This window comes from Rattus rattus, chromosome 3 (genome assembly GCF_011064425.1).
Source record: "Rattus rattus isolate New Zealand chromosome 3, Rrattus_CSIRO_v1, whole genome shotgun sequence".
NCBI lineage: Eukaryota > Metazoa > Chordata > Mammalia > Rodentia > Muridae > Rattus > Rattus rattus.
Window position 1 is genome coordinate 89,758,558 of NC_046156.1, and position 20,759 is coordinate 89,779,316.

Genomic DNA, 20,759 nt, shown 5'->3' on the forward strand with positions numbered 1-20,759 from the left:
TAGCCTGAAACCTCAGAGACCATAAACCAAAATAAATACTCATTGTAAATTTTCTACCCGGTGTCAGTGACAGAAAGCTATTACAATCATAAACTTTTTGTTTTCTGAGATTTTTGTTGAGTACTGGTATTCCTGCTCTACACAGGGGCTTTGGTTTTTTTTTGGGGGGGGGGACGACTTTGTTTCGTTTTGAAGATTTTATTATATAGTTCTGACTGGCTTGGGATCAGTCTACCCTCTACTCAAGAGATCCACCTGTCTGTCTCCAGACTGCTGGGATCACAGGCCTGTCCCAACACACTCAGCAAAAATGAGCTGTAAAAATACCTTGCTTTGGTGACATCACTGACAATTATTAAGATGTATCCAAATTCTTCTACAGGTTCAAGGTTAAGGCATGTTTCATCAAGAAATTAAGCCTTAACAAAATAACAATACCAAACCTTTGCACTGAGGTAAGGAGATTTTTTTTTTTCTCCCTAGAGGATATCTCAGAGGACTGAGCTGGAATAAAAAGATCATTGAGAGGCCACAGAGCAGTTGTTTCACGGTCGACCTCAGCTATTTGGGACTTTTAGTGTGGACATAAAAACCACAGCTCTCATCTTAAAGGGAATAGAAGATGGTTGATTCTGGAGCCATTTTGATTGACCATGGCCCGGGGACACAGATTTAGGTTATCCCAAATTCTGGGTAAGATGAAAGCTTTTTTTTCTTTCCGTTGACACGGGAATAGTTACTTTCCCTCCACTCTGCCAAACTATGGAAACCATTTAAGATTAGACTCCCCAGTGCAATGAAATCGCCCGTGTATTGTCCTCACCCTAAATCTATTTTTGGAACTAGGGATTTTCCAGATTACTGTAAACCCTGCGAAGTGAGGTCAGGACGAGGCATGTATTTCTACGGCTACACCCCGACACCCACGCGCGCTCGGAGCTTTCCGGAAACCCACGCGCTGAAACTGAAGCTGCCCAGTTCAGAGTCACTTTGTTACGCATCGGTGTCGCGGACGGCCGGACGCTCCCCAACGCGCAGACCGTGCAGGGGTATCCCGGGCCGACTCACCAGGCCAGATTACTGATTATCTAGTGCCTAAAGGTACTACCAGCCCCGAGCGGCCAGCACCCTACCCTGCCCTGCCCTGCCCTGGCCTGGCCTGCCCTACCCACCCCTCCGCCCGGTGCGACCGAAGCACGGAGGAACTCGTTGGCGCGCGCGCCCGGGGTGGGGTAGGGAGTGGTGGCGTGGTGACGTCAGGGCGGAAGCGTACGCTGCGCGCAGCGGCCTGGAAGCCGGCGGTCACGGGAATATCCGTCGCGCCGAGGACGCTGGTTAGTCTCGCTTTGGGTTCCGGCTGCGTCGGGCGTGCGTGTAGCTCGCTAGAACTATGGCGTCCGGGCCTCACCCGACATCGACCGCTGCCGCCGCCTCTGCCTCGTCCGCCGCCCCGAGTGCGGGCGGCTCCAGCTCCGGCACGACGACCACGACGACGACGACGACCGGAGGGATCCTGATTGGCGACCGCCTGTACTCGGAGGTGTCGCTTACCATCGACCACTCGGTGATTCCGGAGGAGCGGCTCTCGCCTACCCCGTCCATGCAGGACGGCCTCGACCTGCCCAGCGAGACGGACCTGCGCATCTTAGGCTGCGAGCTCATCCAGGCCGCCGGCATTCTCCTCCGGCTGCCGCAGGTGAGAGCCCCGGTTGGTTGCCGGCCTCTCCGCTGCGGCCGGGTTTCTCGAGAGCCTGTGCCGGGCGGCGGCGGGAGCCCGAGCAGGCAAGGGTGAGGGTGCGGAGGCCGGCGGCGCCGCGCGGCCGGGGCGGGGGAAGGGAAGTGAGCGGCTGCACAAAATGGCGGCGGCGCCTGGTGCGGGCCCGCCTGACCCCGGCGTTTCCGTTCTCCTTTCTTGTCTGCAGGTGGCGATGGCTACGGGGCAGGTGTTGTTTCATCGTTTTTTCTACTCCAAGTCTTTCGTCAAACACAGTTTCGAGGTAAGGGAGGCGGAGGCGGACGAGAAGGGATTTCTTCATCCGGAAGCGGGAAGGAAGGGGTAGTAACCAGCTATTCAAGAAAGGGAGTGGTTTGCTTTAGGCCTTTGTACCTAGTTCCCACCCATAAGGAAATGGGGCCCTTAGAACATGTTTCAAGAACTAGAAAATGGATCCCCAGTTCACGTGCTCTGTTACCAAGAACTGCGTTTTCGGGCCATTGCACAACTCTTGTAAGAGTTAGCTTGATTCTGGCCCAAAATTACGAGCAGTTGAGCAATAAAATGCAAGAGCTGATAAGCCCGTGATCTAAAAATACCGGCTTTGATATTTCGCCAAAAGCCTCATCGTAACCTAGAGGGGGGTTTTTTTGTTGTTGTTTTTGTTTTTTAAGAACAAATTTGTTAAACCGGTCTGATCCACACAGACAGGTCTTTTGAGTTCAAGGCTAGCTAGTTACACAGAGAAGCCCTATCTCGAAAAACAAAAGCAAAAGAATAAGTTTCTTAGACTTTGGGCAGAGCTATTTCCAGTTGAACTTTGTACTTCACTTTAATTTTTGTCTTCTGGGTTCTTTCAGATTGTTGCCATGGCCTGTATTAATCTTGCATCAAAAATTGAAGAAGCACCAAGAAGAATAAGAGATGTGATTAATGTATTCCACCACCTCCGCCAGTTAAGAGGAAAAAGGTAAGATTGGCCTATTGAACATAGTTTCTCTTGCTACTGCTGTACTGTGCACCAATCATCAAGTCAAAACATCTTTTCCCCCCTCAAGTCAGTATGGATGCAAAAGAAAGCTGACATTAGGTGTTGAAATTCGCATAGGAACATTGAAACTTTAAATACCACCCCATTAACCAGCTATCTGAAGTTTGTAGAGGCAGTTGCATTTTGGACAATCCTAGCAGTGCTGTGAAGCCGGTCCCTTGGCTTAAAAGTAAACAAGAAAGGGAGTACGGTTGGCTCAAGTGGGAGAGTATTCTGTAAGTTATTTTTCCCCTCCCCTCTCTGGAAAAATGAAGGCTGTAGTTCAAGTTAATTTTGTGGCAAAGTTCCGTGTAGGTTGTTTTTCTGCTTGGAGTCCCAGTTTCTTCATCAATTGAGGTTGGCTTTTGTTAGAGTACTTCTCTCTCAACATTGAACTACGATAAATCGCATAATGCCGGATCTGAAAGGACTGGAGGATGATAAAGTTTGAAGTCAAAGGGAATGAACAGGTATTTTGTTTTGGTCAGATATAGTCTTAGTGCATTAGAAGTATAACTCATTGATTGAGTTGCCTTCAGATAGAGCTCTCTATTTGATCTTGTAAGAAAATACAGAGTCTGAAACAGTATCTTTTAGGTGTAGTGATAACTTGATAACTTTATGTGGGCCTGTGTGTTATTAGGGCAGTACCAAAGTTTGTGGCAGGGCTCCCTGCTCTATGGGTTATCCTAGGATACGCTGATGGATATTCATGGTGTAGATTATTTTCTGAGGAATTGTGAGTTTGAAAGGAAGTTAGCTATGACAAGTTGTTTTGGGAGTTGGGTGTTGTTTAGCATATGCAGTCTTTATTGTGGAAGCTATAATAGGTTGGTGGTAGTGGAAGTTGCCAGTTAAGCAAATATTAATGAGAGTTTGAAATGTTTTTCATAGCCATTTTTTTGCTCTATGTTATTTAGCCCCATCTTTTCTAAGCGTGCCTAGGTACAATTTCTTCTGTTTGAAAACATTTTTAGTTCTTTGTGAAGAAAGTCGAGAAATGGGGAAATTTCAAACTGGTGTTTTGTATGTTCTGAGCTTATTTGTATTTCAGATTACATGGGTTGATTTTTTTTTTTTTCAGGGTGTTCTTAAAACACTGAAATACAAAATTCTTTTTAGTGAAAGGACTCTTGTTTTAAAGGGACATTTTCTAATAGTGTATGAGTTGTTGAGCCAACTATAATCACAAGATCTTTTGGTGTTTTCCTGTGGGACTTAACTTTCCTTTCTAGGTGTCAGAATAGGATCATCTTATCTATAAAACTTCAAAATTTAAAATAATCCAATCTGACTGACTTGTGTTGGTTGTAACTTCATTTTTGATCATTAAAGAGAAATTTGATTTTGTTTCAATGTTTCAAGTTTGATTATAGCATGAAATTCTTAAAGAAGTTAATTGCATGGAAGCCCCCCCTTTTAAAAGCAGGATATAAGTGTTTCTATGCATATTACAAGTTTACTCAGACATGTAACTTGTATATGTTATTAACTTCAACTCTTTTTTCCCTTGCAACCGACTATACAGCGACCAGCTACATTTACCAAAGCCTGGGTGATGTGGAGTGGTACATAGAGATGAAGCTGTCGTCATGGCAACAGTGAGTGAAGTATCGAAATCCCCAAGGAGAAGCCAGTGTTCTGAGAATAGGTCACTGGAATCGGGGACTAACAGGTTGGCCACTGGTGAACCATTTAGAGAAAAACAAACAAACAAACAAACAAAACTCCTGTTTCTTGTTATAAGCTTTTGTCTTTGCTGTCCAAGTTATTGAAACTATAGCTTTAAAAGGTGGTGGGGTTTTTCTGTTTTCATTTTCTTTATTTTTTTTTTTTTTTTTTTGCATAGGGTATAGTTAGAAAGTATTCATAAATGTTAATACTCCTATTAGTTTGTCTTTAAGTCCAATTTGCAAATTAACAGGTTATTCTATGGTCTTGATAATTACAAGGGGTACTTTAATGTAGCTTTAAAGTCACTGTTTTTAGTCATGGCTATATGTAGAGTGTAAAATCAACTGTTCGAAGGGAAAATAAACAGTAAGTACCACTTTAGTTAGTCCTCAACCTGAGATAACTGACTTGTCCCCCATTAGCTTTTTTATAGTTTGGTAATTCTTTAGAATAGCTGAATTCAAAGGAAAGTTAAAGCTATTCGTAGTCACAGTTTACAGATAAAATTTGCTGTTTCTATGTAATATCCCCAGTATATTAAGGGTCTTTTCTTTAAAGACAAGTCTGTGTTCATATCTTTTAAGGTTTCTGTTACAAGAACATAAACTTGTAAAAGATTTAACTACTTTTATTGGTGACTGTTTATGCTATTTTCAATGCATAAAATCTTCAGTTAACATTGAAAGAATGTTTCTGCTTACTTTTAAGTGAACATTAGAAATCTCTATGTTGAGTGGCAATCTTGTCTGTATATTAGCCATCTGGTTTATAGTGTACTTCTTGAACTACTTTCAGAGGCCTTGTAACTCAGGAGTGAGACCAACCGTGCTTGAACACCCAGGTCTAAATGTGTGCAATTCGTGTGTGTTTCAGGCATACTGCAGAAAGTAACTATCATAAATTCCTAATAGCTGGAAGCCAACATTTCCTAAAGACTAAAATTTGTTTTCAAATAAATAAATGAGCAAAGTCAGGTAATAACCTTTTCAAAGGTGGAGCTTGGTAGTCTTGAGTGATACTACCTCTCAGTGATACTGAGTTCTCTGAATACATGAGGATTTTCTCCCTTAGTGTATAGTGCCACCTCTTGTGTTGAACAAGGATGTTTATCTGATTGGGAAGAAATTCTAGCAAGCCTTGATTCAAATTACTGTGTCGCTAAAGATATTCCTAGTTGGTAGCTGCCTTAATATGAAGAGCTTAGTCATTTGTAGAGACATTTTTGAATTTCATCATGGTGTAAAATGCTTCTGTTAAGATAGTTGTTAATTTTGTATTCATTGAGCTTGCCTTGATTTCCGAGGTAAAATCTGAACAAATGAAGACGAGATTATGCTAGTAGTGGCAAGACTGAACAAGAGCTTAGATGGTTGAGTTGTTGTAAGATTGTTAATGGGATTGCTTTCTTGGCCTGTTTTAAAGGCGTTGAGAGGTTTGGAATTTAAGATTGAAGATCTCACTTTGTAGTAGCCCAGGGTATCTGTAATTTATGATCCCTGTGCAAAACCACTTCACTCGTGGGAAAGGTACAAAGCCTGTACCTTTATAGGTTCTTAGGGATTCTTATGAGGTGGGGAATGTACATATGGCAGAGTTGTTAATCTAAGATACTTTGAGCACAGTTAGTATCCTTAAATTTGGTATCACTTGATAGCTATAGTTGAAACAAGTGTTTGATTGCAAATTTTATTACAATTTAAAAATAGTTTCATAAAGCAAATTTTCATAGTAAGTAAATTTTAACGTATGAAGAAAAGTGAGTCAGCACTCTGCCCAAACGCTTTGTATATGGATTTTTAATGGTGCTGTTTACTTACCATCTGGCTTTTAAGAGTTAAGACCCAAGCTGTGTAAGATAAAAAAAAAACAAAACACTGGAGCCTCCTTGACTCTCAATACCAATTGAAGGAGAACCTTCTAATTAGTCTGTATTGGGATTGTCTCCAAAATTTCTTAGAATTCATATAAAAACTGAAAAATCATGAACCTTTACTTGGTGTCATTGGGAGTTTTCCATACATGGGTTGCTCCTATTTGAATTAAATTTGACTTTTTCTCCTAAAGTGCAGTTTGTAGCTATTTTGATAAAATTGATTCACAACAGGCCATTCTTACACTTTTTGATGCTGTAATGAAAATTGAACTTAATGAAAATTTTCCATCATTACTTTTTATTGTTTATGATGTTATTTTAACCAGCTATTAATGGTTTAGTACAAAGTTACAGAATAAATACCTGGGTTTTGTTTTTAAGTGAAAACAGGAAAATACAACATAGCTGGTTTTTACTCTGATAGCCTGCTACTAGGGAGGTAGTTAATGTACTTCATTTCAGATTTTTTTCAGTCTTGAGTTAACTCAGGTTTGTCTCAACTCAACTGATGGAGTGGAGGATGTCCTTGAACTCTTTATCTCCATGTCCCTCTACCCTAACCCCTGCAAAGTGCTGGGATTATGAGGTGAGCCACTACTCCTGGCTCAATATTACAGGTTAGATTGTTTTATTATCTTTAAGGGAATATAAAATAGGTTTTGTTGTTATTGTTGTGTTGTTTTAAAAAGATTGTATATTTGGTATTATATTCTCCCAAGACTTGGTAACTTGGATGAAAATGAATTGAGTATTTGAGAAAGCATTTCAATGTTACTCTGACCATATATTTATTGTACAGTAATTAATAAAAATGTACATCTCGCTGGCTAGAGGTAGGAGTATATCAAACACCATGGTAAATTTGATAGGTTACCTTGACAATACTAAACTGGCAGATTATAGGAAAAGCCAGGTCCTGGTTACACTTGTCTGACATCTGACATGACTTAGGACTGGCTTCAGGATGAGCTCCATAGCAAGACTTCATTTATTTTATTTTATTTTTTTAAAGATTTATTTATTATATATAAGTACACGGTAGCTGTCTTCAGACACACCAGAAGAGGGCACCAGATTTCATTACAGATGGTTGTGAGCCATCATGTGGTTGCTGGGAATTGAACTCAGGACCTCTGGAAGAGCAGTCAGTGCTCTTAACCGCTGAGCCATCTCTCCAGCCCCTTATTTTATTTTTTAAAGGAAACTTTTACACAGGATGATTTATGTCGTATATATGAATGGTTAGATATCCCTTTCCCCCACAACCCTGGGGGCATCCCTCATCCCTCACAGGTCTCAAATGTGGTCTTTGAGTCTTAGTTCCTTCTCTGTGACCTTAAAATCAACCTCATAGGAACTACAGTAACCAAGTTAGCTAATTCACTTTTTACCTTATTTTTAAACATTTATTTCATTTGGCAGTTGAGCTGACTTGTTGGGGATGAGGCTGCTAATTAAAGAATTAAATATTCTTGAAATATTTGTTTATAACATGTTATCCCAAAAGGGAAGTCAGAATTAATTACCTTTTGTTTTTGTTTTCTTAGCTTTTATTTTAACCAAACATTTAGCAAAGGGTTTATTCAATTTTTAAAAAACCTTTGTTCATGTTGAATTTGATAGTAAATCTTTCAGGAGTTGCATTAGTTCTTAACTGTCCTTATTAGTGCCAATAATGCTCATCGCTGAAGCTGTGTGTAAGTTCAACAGACCTAAGCATGTGAGTTTAAGTTGTGTTAGGTTTTAGGAGCTTTGTCTAGTTATAGTTAGCATAACTTGGACAGCATAAGATTAATGCTTTAACTTGTTAGCAGGAGTTTAAAAAGCTGGTTTCTGTTGCCAATAGTTGGTTGGAAGGGAAAATGGAGATGCCACAAATAAAATTTCTTGGATGTGCAAAACAGTTTTGATTTTATTTCCTACAAACTATAGGACTCCAAGCCCCCTGATCCTTGATCAGAACTACATTAACACCAAAAATCAAGTTATCAAGGCAGAGAGGAGGGTGCTAAAGGAGTTGGGATTTTGTGTTCATGTCAAGCATCCCCATAAGGTGAGTTCTAAAGTGCAGACAATACAATTCGTAAGTATTAGGGCTTTTTCTAAAATTTTGAATTCAGTGTGGAGAGTTAACCTCAATTTTCAAAAGCTTTCTTTTGGATGTTGATATTTGTCAGTAAAATGGGGACAGGCTTTATTGTTTCTTTGTGAAAATGAATACTCTGGTTAAATTCTAGTTTTTCCTCCTAACTCATGTGGGATTCTACATGGAAGGAATGAATTGTACAACTGTGGAACCTGGCACATTTAAATTGTGGAAAATGGCAGCTGCTTATTGTAAACCATTAAAAGCTTTCCCTCCTGGCTTTTATATTGTCTTCTAAGCATAGATGTAAGAATTGGAACTGAGATAGATAGCCCTGCCTAGCCAGATGGCATTGACTGGTATCTTCAACTTCTGAAATACGTGATGATAGTGTAGATCCAAAAGCAGCTGTCATAAACTTGTATCATGCACACTTACGTCTTGCTGGGAACCAAATGCAGGCAAGCACTGTATCATTGAGCTCTATAGCTTTTATTATTTAAGAAGTTTCAGTATGCTACACTTTATTTTAGAAATTAGTGTTCTAGAAAATACTGTGGCCATTGTGTACTCTGAACATAGAGTTTGCCTTTGAGTACCCTGAGAAACTAGAAAACAATTAACCACTTCTATAAGCACATTTTATAAAATTAAGTAATGTAATAAACAGCACTGAGTCTCAAGTATGCTTTAGGTTGGTGTATATTTGTAATTTTATAAGAATTGTAACTAACAGTTTTCAGTTGCATTATTCATTGAACTGTATTGAAAGAACCACCAATATGCTAAATAGTTTTTTTCTCCCTTGTCCTCAGATCATTGTAATGTATTTACAAGTCTTAGAATGTGAACGTAACCAAACCCTGGTTCAGACTGCCTGGTAAGTTCCTTTTTTACATTTCTTCTTTAGTCAGGAAAACAGAAGCAGAAATAAAGTAAGTTTCATTTTTCTCTTTCCAAAATAATGAAATAAGTTTGTTTTGGGGTATTTTGTGGTTTTTGTTTGTTTGTTTTTGTTTTTTAACCAAAAGGTACATAATGCTTATTTCTGCTTCCTGTTTTCTTGGCTTGACTAATTACTTTTAATGGAGAACTCAATTTAACTTTGTTCTTTTTTCTACTCTTTAATTAAAGGGTAGTCCATGATGGTAAGTCATAGAACTCTGCCCTCTGCACTTCAGCCCATGACCTCAGGATGGCCTGATTGGCTAGCCTGCTCTCCAGCCAATCCAGTGCAAGCTCTCATCCGAGATTCACTGAAGTGGTCCATATCCATCTGGCAGCATCTTCTAGTTCTGTCGGGGTGTCAAAAGGATTTGTATATTTGCTTCTAGAAGTAACTATGCATCATGCCTATGTATTATTCAATGTATACCTGTAACTATCAAAATGAATATTTCATTTTTGATAGATTGTTGTCCAGCTATTATGAATTGTTTTTTTTGTTTTTTGTTTTTTTTTTTTTAATTGGGTTCAATTAAATTTCTACTTTGCAGTGTGTATAGCATCCTTTCTACCACAGGAGGCTGAGGCTACCTTACACTGGTAGTTTTAAATGGGTACCTGTTGCCGTTTTTTAGGTTTCTCTGCTATTGAGCTGTCGCAGGCAGTGATATAAGAAGCAATTTTAAAGAGAAGTTGATGTTATTTAAATATTTTTGACCTTGGACCTTTGAGAAAGGCTAAGCAAGGAAATTGTGGTTTAGTCATAAATGATTCATGTAACTGCTGATAAACAAGCATTAAATAATTCTGGATTTTTCAAAAATGTCTTTTTATGACTGCCATGCTTTTGGATTCAGTAGATACTGGTAACATTTGAAAAGCCACATTGCTTTATAAATGCATGAGTTTTTAATGTGTTCTATGCAACAAATAACATTAATGAATAAAAGGATTTTATAGAAATAATCCATTGAGTTCCAGCTCAGGCTTTTCAGCAAATTGTAGAGTTTTCTAGTTAAGAAATTTCATGGGAAAGTTTCACTAGAGATTTCTAAGTATATTTAATTGAACTTAAGTCATTGCTTTTATTTATATTTAATTGCAAAAAGGTATATTAAAACGGCCATTGTGACATATTTATTGTTCACTTCTCTTACCTAGATTTTTTGGAAGTGTCTTTTTTTTTAATTATAAGTCATTTGGTGGATTCTTACTAAAAATGCCTTTTTACCCCTGTTCATAGTATTTTTAAAGAACTTGATTGACACTGCTTTTTCGTTATGGATAAAGGAGAGATGGTCAGTAACTAAGGCTTGAAGTATTGTTGGGAGTGGTGAATTCTGAACTTATCAAATTGACTTCTAAAACATTGCTTTTTATAACATGTTAAGGGAAGGCCTTGGGGTAAGAGCTATATGAGTAATGTAGAATTACTTAAGGCGCTGTGGGGGAGTGGTTAGAAACTGTTACATGGTGCAATTTAAAGATGTGAATATAAGGAGGAGAAAAAAGAATGAAGTAGATTGAGTCTCCAATTTTACATGTACTTCAGGAGAATTGGTTTGCTTATGAACTAAGCTTACAGCTGAAATGTTTTTCAGGAATTATATGAATGACAGTCTTCGAACCAATGTTTTTGTTCGCTTTCAACCAGAGACTATAGCATGTGCTTGTATCTACCTTGCAGCTAGAGCACTTCAAGTAAGTATTAGCCTGCTCTGTTTTGCAGAGTAAATTCCAGGAGTTTTTGTTACTTCTGAGAAAGCCTTTGAACCATTCTTCTTTTGTTTAGATTCCATTGCCAACTCGGCCCCATTGGTTTCTTCTTTTTGGTACCACAGAAGAGGAGATTCAAGAAATCTGCATAGAGACACTTAGACTTTATACCAGGAAAAAGGTAATTTCAGTTACTGGTGCTGATGTCATTTTCAAGAGTCTGCTATAAAAAGGAATACTAATTAACACAATTTTCATTCAACAGCCTAACTATGAATTGCTGGAAAAAGAAGTAGAAAAAAGAAAAGTAGCCTTACAGGAAGCCAAGTTAAAGGCAAAGGGATTGAATCTTGATGGAACTCCAGCCCTTTCCACTTTAGGTGGTTTTTCTCCAGCCTCCAAACCATGTAAGATACATTTAGAATTAAATAACATTGTGGGCCTGGAAGTGTATCCTCTTTAGGGAGATTTGGCATTGGTCAGTTGGCCTAGAAACCATTAAGAAATTGTTACTGCTGTGTGTGTTGGGTGTTTTGTTTTTGTTGTTTGGTTTTGTGAGGAACTTAAGGATTTAGAGGTATAGCATTGGGGTTATGTAAGAAACTTGTCCTCAGCTAAATCCTGTATTTAATATATCCTTATCCATTAAAAGCATCACCAAGAGAAGTAAAAGCTGAAGAGAAATCACCAGTCTCCATTAATGTGAAGACAGTCAAAAAAGAACCTGAGGATAGACAACAGGCTTCCAAAAGCCCTTATAATGGGTAAGTATGTATACCTTGAGCACTGAGTGTTAGAACTTTGTAACAATTGTTGCACCTCTGAAAACAATATAACAGATATGGCCTGTATCTTTTTTTTTTTTTAAGTGTAAGAAAAGACAGCAAGAGAAGCAGAAACAGCAGAAGTGCCAGTAGATCAAGGTCAAGAACCAGGTCACGCTCTAGATCACACACCCCAAGAAGACAGTAAGTAATGGGTCCTGGGTGGTACAGGCTTAGAACCCTTAAAAATTAACATGGGATTTTTTTCCTCAGAATTAGGAATAAGTATTTTTTGTTTTAAGCAGGTTTTAGTATTTAGCACCTAATTTACTAGTTACAGTCAAGCATGCTTAACATGAACTTCTAATATAGAGGGGAAAAACTTAGGGATGTGTGTGGGGTTTTTTTGTACATGCATAGGTTGTGGTTATGTATAGAAGTTAGGAAGATGTAGAAAGCAGTTTGCTCCTTCACTTCGTGGGTCCCAGGGACTTTGGACTTGGCAGCGTAGCAGGGACCTGGTGAGCCGGTTCACTGACTGGTTGTAAACCTTACAACATTTTGTTCATTCTTGTCATGTGTTCCACTCCTCCCCCCAATTTGAAGTGTCCAGAAAATGTGTGTGTGTTGGGGGGTGTTATTTATGTTATGTTCCTTATATCCAATTTGTTAGAAATGTGAATATTCCACCAGTGCTGAATTACACAGCCTAAGACTCTTCCTGTCAGCTTTGTTAACAGATTGCAGATTTCTCGTGTTGCTTCAGTGGCACTCTGAGCAGAGGTACTCAGTGAAAAGCCATGTAGTTCAGGACACATTGGTGATACACTTTACTGGAATAGGATGTTTTATCTAACAAAGTTTCAAGTGAGAGGTCAGGATGGGGAGATTGAGGACATAGTTCAGACTTATTCAGAGCTGAGTGTTTGAACCTGTTCTTGAGCAGCACTTAATGATCTGGTCAGTAGACACTGAACCCTAACTTGGAATTTTTATTGTCTTAAGTTATAATAATAGGCGAAGTCGATCTGGAACATACAGCTCAAGATCAAGAAGCAGGTCTCGCAGTCACAGTGAAAGTCCTCGAAGACATCATAATCATGGTTCTCCTCACCTTAAGGCCAAACATACCAGAGAAGACTTAAAAAGCTCAAATAGACATGGTCATAAAAGGAAAAAATCTCGGTCTCGATCTCAGAGCAAGACTCGGGATCACTCAGATGTTACAAAGAAACACAGGCATGAAAGGGGGCATCACAGAGACAGGCGTGAAAGATCTCGCTCCTTTGAGAGGTCCCATAAAGGCAAGCACCACGGTGGAAGTCGCTCAGGACATGGCAGGCATAGGCGCTGACTTTCATCCTCTGACACTGCATCGGTCCCTGGTGTTGCCCATATGCAGTGTGATGATGTATGGACTCAATCAAAACATGAAAAGCAAACTGATTAGGGATTGATTTATTAAAATTGTCTAGGTTTCTAGAAACACTGAGGACATTTTCTTTTGAAAAGAACTATGTTAAGGTTTTTTGCACATTAAAATGCCCTAGCAGTATCTAATTGAAAACCATGGTCAGGTTCAATTGTACTTTATTATAGTTGTGTATTGTTTATTGCTATAAGAACTGGAGCGTAAATTCTGTAAAAATGTATCTTATTTTTATACAGATAAAACTTGCAGACACTGTTCTATTTAAGTGGTTATTTGTTTAAATGATGGTGAATACTTTCTTAACACTGGTTTGTCCGCATGTGTAAAGATTTTTACAAGGAAATAAAATACAAATCTTGTTTTTCTAAACTGCTTGAAATATCTTATTTAAATTGCCAAGAAGCAAAATTTTTATGGCAGATAACTAATTTTTTTTTTGCAGAGGTGTTTTTGGAATAATTAAAATGTCTTACCTACATTATGTAGTTGATCATTGTGTATATAGGAAAAACAAATAGGAATGGCTTGACACTGTTAACCACTGAAATGCAAAACCTGATTTGAACTTACTGTATCAGAAGATAATTTCGAATTAAACTTATTTGTAATGTGAATTTACCAATTGAATAAGCCAAAACTACAGTATAATGAGGTCATAAAGTACAAATTGATCACAAAGAAGGTTATTTGGTGTGCTACTTAGACTAGGTTATGTTCAAACATCAAAAAGCTAATTGTATTGTAATCTGAAGTTCTGTGGGTTCCAGTCATTAGGCACACGTCACCACTAAGTGGCAGGCACATTTTACCCTCCGCCATCTCACCAGCTTCTACATGATTTTTTAGAACTTGTGTTGAGACACTGTCTCACTATAGCTCTTGCTGGGCTGGACCTCCAGAGATTTATCTACAAATAAACCAAAAAGATCAGTTGCAAACTGAGAGACCAGTGTCTAAAAATGTATAAGGTAGACTTGGAAGATAGGAATGTGGATGAAAGCCATGGTTTTTCCACACCACTCATTCTTCCTCCCAACTTTATGGCTTTTTTTATGGTCATTGGTTTGTCTGCATGTATGTATGAGTAGTGAGGGTTGGAACTAAGAGTTTGAGAACTACCGTGTGAGTGCTGGGAATTGAACAAATCCTCTCCAAGCATAGTCAGTACTCACCTGCTGAGCCATCCCTCCATTGACGGGCTCCACTTTGATTCTTGCTATTGTTGCTGTGATAACCTACATCAGGTAGTGCGCCCATGTGCATGTGGGTATGGAGCCATCTGATGGAGCTTGGACAGCCTACTGGCCAGAATGACTGTCTCTCAGCAGCCACACTGAGTAATTACGCCAAGGGTGTGGCCTCAGGAGTTCCCTTTCCTAAATTTTAGGACCTTTTTCTAACTTCTCATACACATTCCTACCACAGTCTCCCTTCACTATTCCCAGCTCTACCTGCCCTCCCCAAGATCTGCTGCTGCTTTTCAAAAAATGCAGGCTTCCCAAGGATAGTAACAGCATGGCATACCTTGCAGCAAGCCCTTATATCAAGGTTGGATGAGAAGCTGGTAGGAGGAAAGGGGTCCCAAAAGCAAGCAGCAGAATAAGAGATCCCCACTCTCTGTCTCATAAAAACCCTAAGCTAAGCAACCGCAGCGTACTATGCCGAGGACCTAGTGAAGACTGCTACTATAGTCTCTGAGCCCTGCTTTGTTGATTCTGTGGTCATCCTGCATACCTGGCTCCTATTCTTCCCTACCTACTTGGGGTACCCCCAAGCTCCACCTGGTGTATTGTTTCTGCATCTGCTTCTATCAGCTGCTGGAGGAAGCCTCTGATGAGAATTGGGCTAGGTATCATTTTGTTGGCTTTTTAAAAATGTCAGGTATAATTGGTTCTACTAGGTCTCCAGACCATCTAGTTTCCAATTCCTGGCCCTTGAGGCAGTGTCTGGGGTGAGCTCCCTCCCTTGGAGTGGACCTCAGGTTAGACCAGTCACTGGTTTGCTATGTCCACAGGCTCAGCCACATCCTGCGCCCTGTGGGTTTTATGGCTGGGTTGGTGTCCCAGTCCCACCACTAGATGCCTTGCCTGGATACTGAAGATGGCTGATTGAGGCTCTATATCCTCCATTACCAGGAGGCCTCGCTAGGGTCACTCTCAGAGGTTCCAGGATGTTTTCACTGCACTAGGTTTCCATCTCTCCCCTAGGCGTCCCCCAATTCCTCCAGAGGTCCTAAGTTCCAATTCCCAGCAACCATGTGGTGGCCCACATCTATACTGAGACCTGATGCCCTCTTCTGGCATGCAAGTGTACATACAGATAAAGCACTCAGACATGAAAGAAAGGAAGGGAGGAAAGGAAAGGAAAGCCATATTTTTATTTTGATCAGTATGCACGTAGAACTGTGGGTGAGGCTTGTTTATCAAAATCCATATCAGTTTAGAGTGCAGTACTTATCATCAGCTCTAAAAGTAATGATCACTTTTTACATAACCTTTTCATATTCTACAAATCCATTACTTCACACTCTTATTGGGGAAGATTGCACCTAGACTCTTAGTATTTTAATTGGGAAAAAATAGTTTTCCAAAAAGCTGCATGACTCTAGTCTAGTGAGCAGTAACGTCTTGGACCCTGTCAGTGTGTTTCTTCTTGGTTCTAATCAGACTTGAATATAAGCAGTGAGATCTATATGATTCCTTTCAGGCCGTTTGAGAAAGGTGTCTATGAAGCTGGCACTTAATTTGTGAGCTTTTGTGGGAGAGAGAGCAGGGTTGAGACCAGAACTTACTGTGTTCCTCTTGCTGGCCTAGAACTCGTATATACTGGACTAATCTCTAACCAGCAGAAATCTGCTAGTCTTCTGGTATGTGCCTTTATGCCCCACTGAAACATTTACTGTTTACACTTAGGTCCCAACTCCATAATTATGTTGTGTATATGCACATATTTTAAAATCTGCAAACACCCAAACACTTGAGATCTTTGGAATATTTGAAAATTTTTGCTTTAATTTTCTTTTCGTTTTTCCCCCCTTGTGGAGACTTAAGTCTCAAGTATAGTTAAGGCTGACTTTGAACTCGCAGTCCTACCATAGCCTCCAAGTGCTGAGGGGTTAAGCATGTTCCAACACTCCTGGTTAACACTTTTATTTCAGAGTAACCTTAGACAATGAAATATTTCAAAAATGCAGACCTTCACTAAGATCCCACAAATGTTATCATCCTCTCTGTCTTCTCTGATATTTTGGAACTTTCCCTTTATCTGCAAGAATTTTTTTTTTTTTTTCGGAGCTGGGGACCGAACCCAGGGCCTTGTGCTTGCTAGGCAAGCGCTCTACCGCTGAGCTAAATCCCCAACCCCTATCTGCAAGAATTTAACTATGTAGTCCATCTTAAAAAAAAAACAAAAAGCTGTTATTCACACTATAATTATCCAAGTATTGGGCCTATTGACTTACTCAACCATATCATTTTTCTTGTAATGCCTATTTTCTAGTTTGGGGTGTAATTTTGAATCGTTTTTGCCTTGAGTTCTTTGATGGTTTGTTTGTTTTTCTTTCTTTTCTTTTTTAAAATAGGGTTTTCTTGTGTAGTCATGGCTACCTTGGAACTAGCTCTGTAGACTTGCTGTACCGCTACCCTGAGATTCTTGATCCCATGTCCCCCATGTGTTACTGTGTGACTCCCAAAGGTGCTGGGGCTAGTCTTGATTTTAGTATCTCATGTATTCCAGGCTGGTGCTTGCTGGCCAAGTTTCAACCTCCCAAGTGCTAGGATTCCAGGGACCAACTACAATGCCCTGCCTTTGGTTTTTATGTGATTGTGGGTGCGGGGGCAAGGGGTGTGTGTTTTGTTTTTTGTTTGTTTGGTTTCCGAGACATGGTTTTTCTGTGTGTCCCTGACAGTACTGGAACTCCCTTTGTAGTCCGAGCTGGCCTTGAAATCAGACATCCACCTGCTTCTGCCTCCTAGTGCTGAAATTAAAGGTATACGTCACTGCTGCCCAGTTTGGGCCGATGTTTTTAATTGACAGTAATTATATATGCTTATAAAGGACAGTAGCATTCATACACATATACATATATATACATATATACATACACACATACATCTATATCTGTATAACTATATAGAAATATATAGTGTACAATGGCCAGATCAGGATAACAAAGGTCTGTCACCTCAGGACCTTGATATTTTTTCATGGAAACCAGTTGTTTGTAAATTATCCTTCAACTTGGCTGTATCCTGTGATTAGATAGTGGTTTCATGATCTGGGTAGGAATACAGTGGAAATGGGGTCAGGTCGGAGAATCATTTTAGTTCATGCTGATTTGCCTCAGTAACTGCTGTTAATTAACTTCAGTCCCTGCTTAAGGTGCTGACAGTGTTCTTTACAAAAACAAAGTATTTTGTGGGGTAAAAAATTTAAGATCATCTTATTTATAAATCCTTCTACCTGCTGGAATTGTAGACCAGTATCTCCTGGACATGACAGGACCCCTGTAGTCAGGAACACAGCAGCTTTTGTTGCCTTCAAAAAATTTGCACAAGATAAAGTCACTTAACATCCTCACACAGAGGGGGAGCGGCTCACAACATAACCCAGCCCCTCTGTCTGAGGCACTGTTGGCAGAAGATAGCTGTTGACGAGAGTCAGTTGGTTTTTGTTGACCAGGGACCAGTGGATGGCCTAATGGAATCTACGGACTGCATGTATTGGACTGGAGGGTCACAAAAGACAAAGTTAGGATGGGGGTGGGCGGGAAGTAGGTCTGGGAGGAGTGAAGTTAAGATGAAATTCTCAAAGGAATTTTTTCTAATAATGCCAGCATCTCCTCTGTCAATTGTGTTTCATGTAGAGTTTGCCTTCATTTATTCCTTAGACATTCATTGTCTTGTTGCTACAACAAAGTCCCTGACGAAAATCACTTGAGGAGCTGGAGAGACGAGGACTCAGCAGATAAGGACGATGACTGCCCTGGGTGGTGGTGGCACACTCCGTTAGTCCCAGCACTTAGTATTTGAGGCCAGCCTGGTCTACGGAGGGCATTCCAGGACAGCCAGGGCTACACAGAGAATCCCAGCACTCACACGGAGTTCATGACTGTAACTCCACACAGGCAAAACACCAATGCACATGAAGTAAGAACAAAGCTTTAAAGAACTAGAGAGGAGTTACTGGGTTTGGGCTTACAGTTCCAAAGGATCAAGTCCACGATATCAGCGAGGAAAAGAGAAGGCAGCGGCCACACTGTGCCTACAGGAAGCAGAGAGTAATGAGGACCTGTGTTCAGTTTGCTTCCTTTTTCTGCAGTTCAGGATCCCAACTCTACCCAATCCTACAGAAATGGTACTGTCCACCTTAAAGGTGGGTTTTCCTACATCAGCCTAATCTAGATAACCCTTCATAGTCACAACCTGACACGGATGCGTGTTTCCATGGTGACTGTAAGTCCCATCAGGCTGACAAGATTAATGCCATCCACACACATGTGTCAGGTGGAGTGGGTATATTCTTGGTCAAGTATCTCAGTGTGGCCAGTATCAATATGTTATACCAGTCCTTTAGGAGCAGGGATGCTGGGAATTCAATTCAGGACTTCATACGCCTAGGCCAGCACTGTTACCACGGAGCTACAACCTCAGTCATAAAAGAGCCCTTGTGGTTCATTAATAATGCACTCGATTTCTTTTTAAACGTAGGAAACGGAGCCATTGCTTAACATGCAGATTAACCATTGATTAGCCATTGATTAACCATGCGGGAGAAAGCTCTGCAGACTAGAACTCTGAGCGGAGTCTCAGGGCTAGGCTTTACCACGGCGTCTTCACTAAAGAGCAGGAGGATTTTAGAGAGGTGGGGAAATGGGCACGAGGGGTGGCCTTGGCTTCCATGGGTGCTGCACTATGAAACCAGAGCACGGAAGTAAGTAATGGTTTGTGGAATCCTCCGTCCGATACTACATCTGAACTGCTGAGAGGTCCTCTTTAGTGGTCAATTTCTGACGTTCCTTGCATACACGGGAGTCAGAAGACCCCTTTATAATTTTATGTCCTCATACTTATTTTGGTTTTTCAAGACGGTTTCTTTCTAGTGCCTAGACCGACAGGGAACTCACTCTGTAGTCTAGGCTGGCCTCAAACTACAGATCTGCATGCTTCTGCCTCCCTCCCGGTTGCTGGGATTAAAGATGATTGCCATCTTAGCCTGGCTTTATGTCTTGATCTTTTTAAATTAATTTTTTAAAGATTTATTTATTTTATTTTTATGAGTACACTGTATCTGTTTTCAGACACACCAGAAGAGGGCATCCCATTACAGCCACCATGTGGTTTCTGGGAATGGAACTCAGGACCTCTGGAAGAGCAGTCAGTGCTCTTAACGCTGAGCCTGTGTTTAATCCTTAAAAGATGCTTTAAAGATGGCGTCAGCCTTGCTTGAAAGGGATGAATTGACTTTAAAGGTCATAATAACTCCGTTCCAAATGTACAGGACTCAGCTACTGTTTTCAGACGTGTCCTCTTCATCCAGAACAATCCTTCCCAAAAACGATCCATCTCCATATGGAGCAGATATTGCAATAAAGATCTGTAATAAATACCTTTGCCACTAGAGGTCTCTGTTAGAAGCTGAGTGTGACGGACAGTCCAGGTTTTACATCAGCTGATCCACAAAGCCTTATTCTGAACACAGCAGGGAATTGTTTACAAAGAAGTACAAGTATCTTCACAAGTATCTTCAGACATGTCAACCTAATCCTTTGCTAAATTCTTCTAGCTTAATTAAGGTATTTCCATTTACAACCCTTTTAATGAAAGCCGTATGTGTCTGATGACACCCTCACATGTAACTTTTTATCCTCATTTTATTATTTCCTGCATTGCTGGGAATTGAACTTAAGAACTTAAGCATGTTAAACAAGCACTCTACTAGTGAGCTACATTTCCAGCCCTTTGTGTGCATCTTTCCAAATCCACAAGATTGTGATTTGACACCTCTAGTAAGTGACAGTCACTGTGACACCCAAGTTCGTGAGCCTCAACATCACTTTTGGGAAGTGAACTTGGGTCTTCTCTAGCCCCAGGGCATCCTATGTTCTCCCAGGGCACGTGTGTTCATGGGTACATACCCACATCATATACACATAAATTTTAAAAACATTTAAAAAAAAAACCAGTTTGTTGCAAAGTCAAGATACTTAGCCCCTATACTATATATCTGTCTACTGGCTTTACTGAAGTCCCGTTTTAATCTGTCTTCATTTCCAAGTCGGAGTTTGTTGAGGTTTTTCTGAAGAGTCTTTACAATAGACTAAAGCTGTCAGAGGCCCTCCGGAGCTCAGAGTAGATGCTGCTGGTAAGCTGAGTGCTACAGGAACTAATCCAGCAGAGACATGCAAGTACCTGTCCCTGAGTCCAGCCTGCCCCTTAGGTGTCCAGGTCTTAAGATAACCCATTCAGTCCTGGGCTTAGATATTGGAGGGCACCAGTTTTCCAACTTTAGCCACTGCTTCCTAGAA

General features: G+C 40.3%; 1 protein-coding gene across 5 annotated transcripts; it reads left to right on the forward strand.

The window, feature by feature from the left end:
* Positions 1 to 819: 819 nt before the first annotated feature.
* Positions 820 to 13,848, forward strand: Ccnl1 (cyclin L1). 5 transcript variants are annotated; one of them, XM_032898286.1, is made up of 12 exons: positions 1,297 to 1,696; positions 1,923 to 1,997; positions 2,575 to 2,684; positions 4,273 to 4,419; positions 8,224 to 8,344; positions 9,193 to 9,257; positions 10,924 to 11,023; positions 11,115 to 11,219; positions 11,304 to 11,445; positions 11,691 to 11,802; positions 11,908 to 12,006; positions 12,808 to 13,848. In XM_032898286.1, the coding sequence occupies exons 4-12, from the start codon at positions 4,337 to 4,339 to the stop codon at positions 13,154 to 13,156; spliced, it is 1,176 nt and encodes a 391-aa protein (XP_032754177.1). In that variant the 5' UTR covers positions 1,297 to 1,696; positions 1,923 to 1,997; positions 2,575 to 2,684; positions 4,273 to 4,336; the 3' UTR covers positions 13,157 to 13,848. The 5 variants fall into 5 exon arrangements, 3 of the variants coding, with proteins under 3 accessions (XP_032754176.1, XP_032754177.1, XP_032754178.1); XM_032898287.1 differs by having other exon boundaries at positions 1,330 to 1,696; positions 4,273 to 4,345; XR_004387371.1 differs by lacking the exon at positions 4,273 to 4,419 and having other exon boundaries at positions 820 to 1,696; positions 9,512 to 11,023; positions 12,808 to 12,974.
* The last annotated feature ends 6,911 nt before the right edge of the window (positions 13,849 to 20,759 follow it).

Excerpts from the sequence above, each read along its gene's own strand:
- Ccnl1 (XM_032898285.1), top strand. The coding sequence starts at position 1,391 with ATGGCGTCCGGGCCTCACCCGACATCGACCGCTGCCGCCGCCTCTGCC. Across the intron at positions 9,258-10,923 it reads ACCCTGGTTCAGACTGCCTG|GAATTATATGAATGACAGTC; the intron begins GTAAGTTCCTTT and ends AATGTTTTTCAG. Across the intron at positions 12,007-12,807 it reads TCACACACCCCAAGAAGACA|TTATAATAATAGGCGAAGTC; the intron begins GTAAGTAATGGG and ends TATTGTCTTAAG.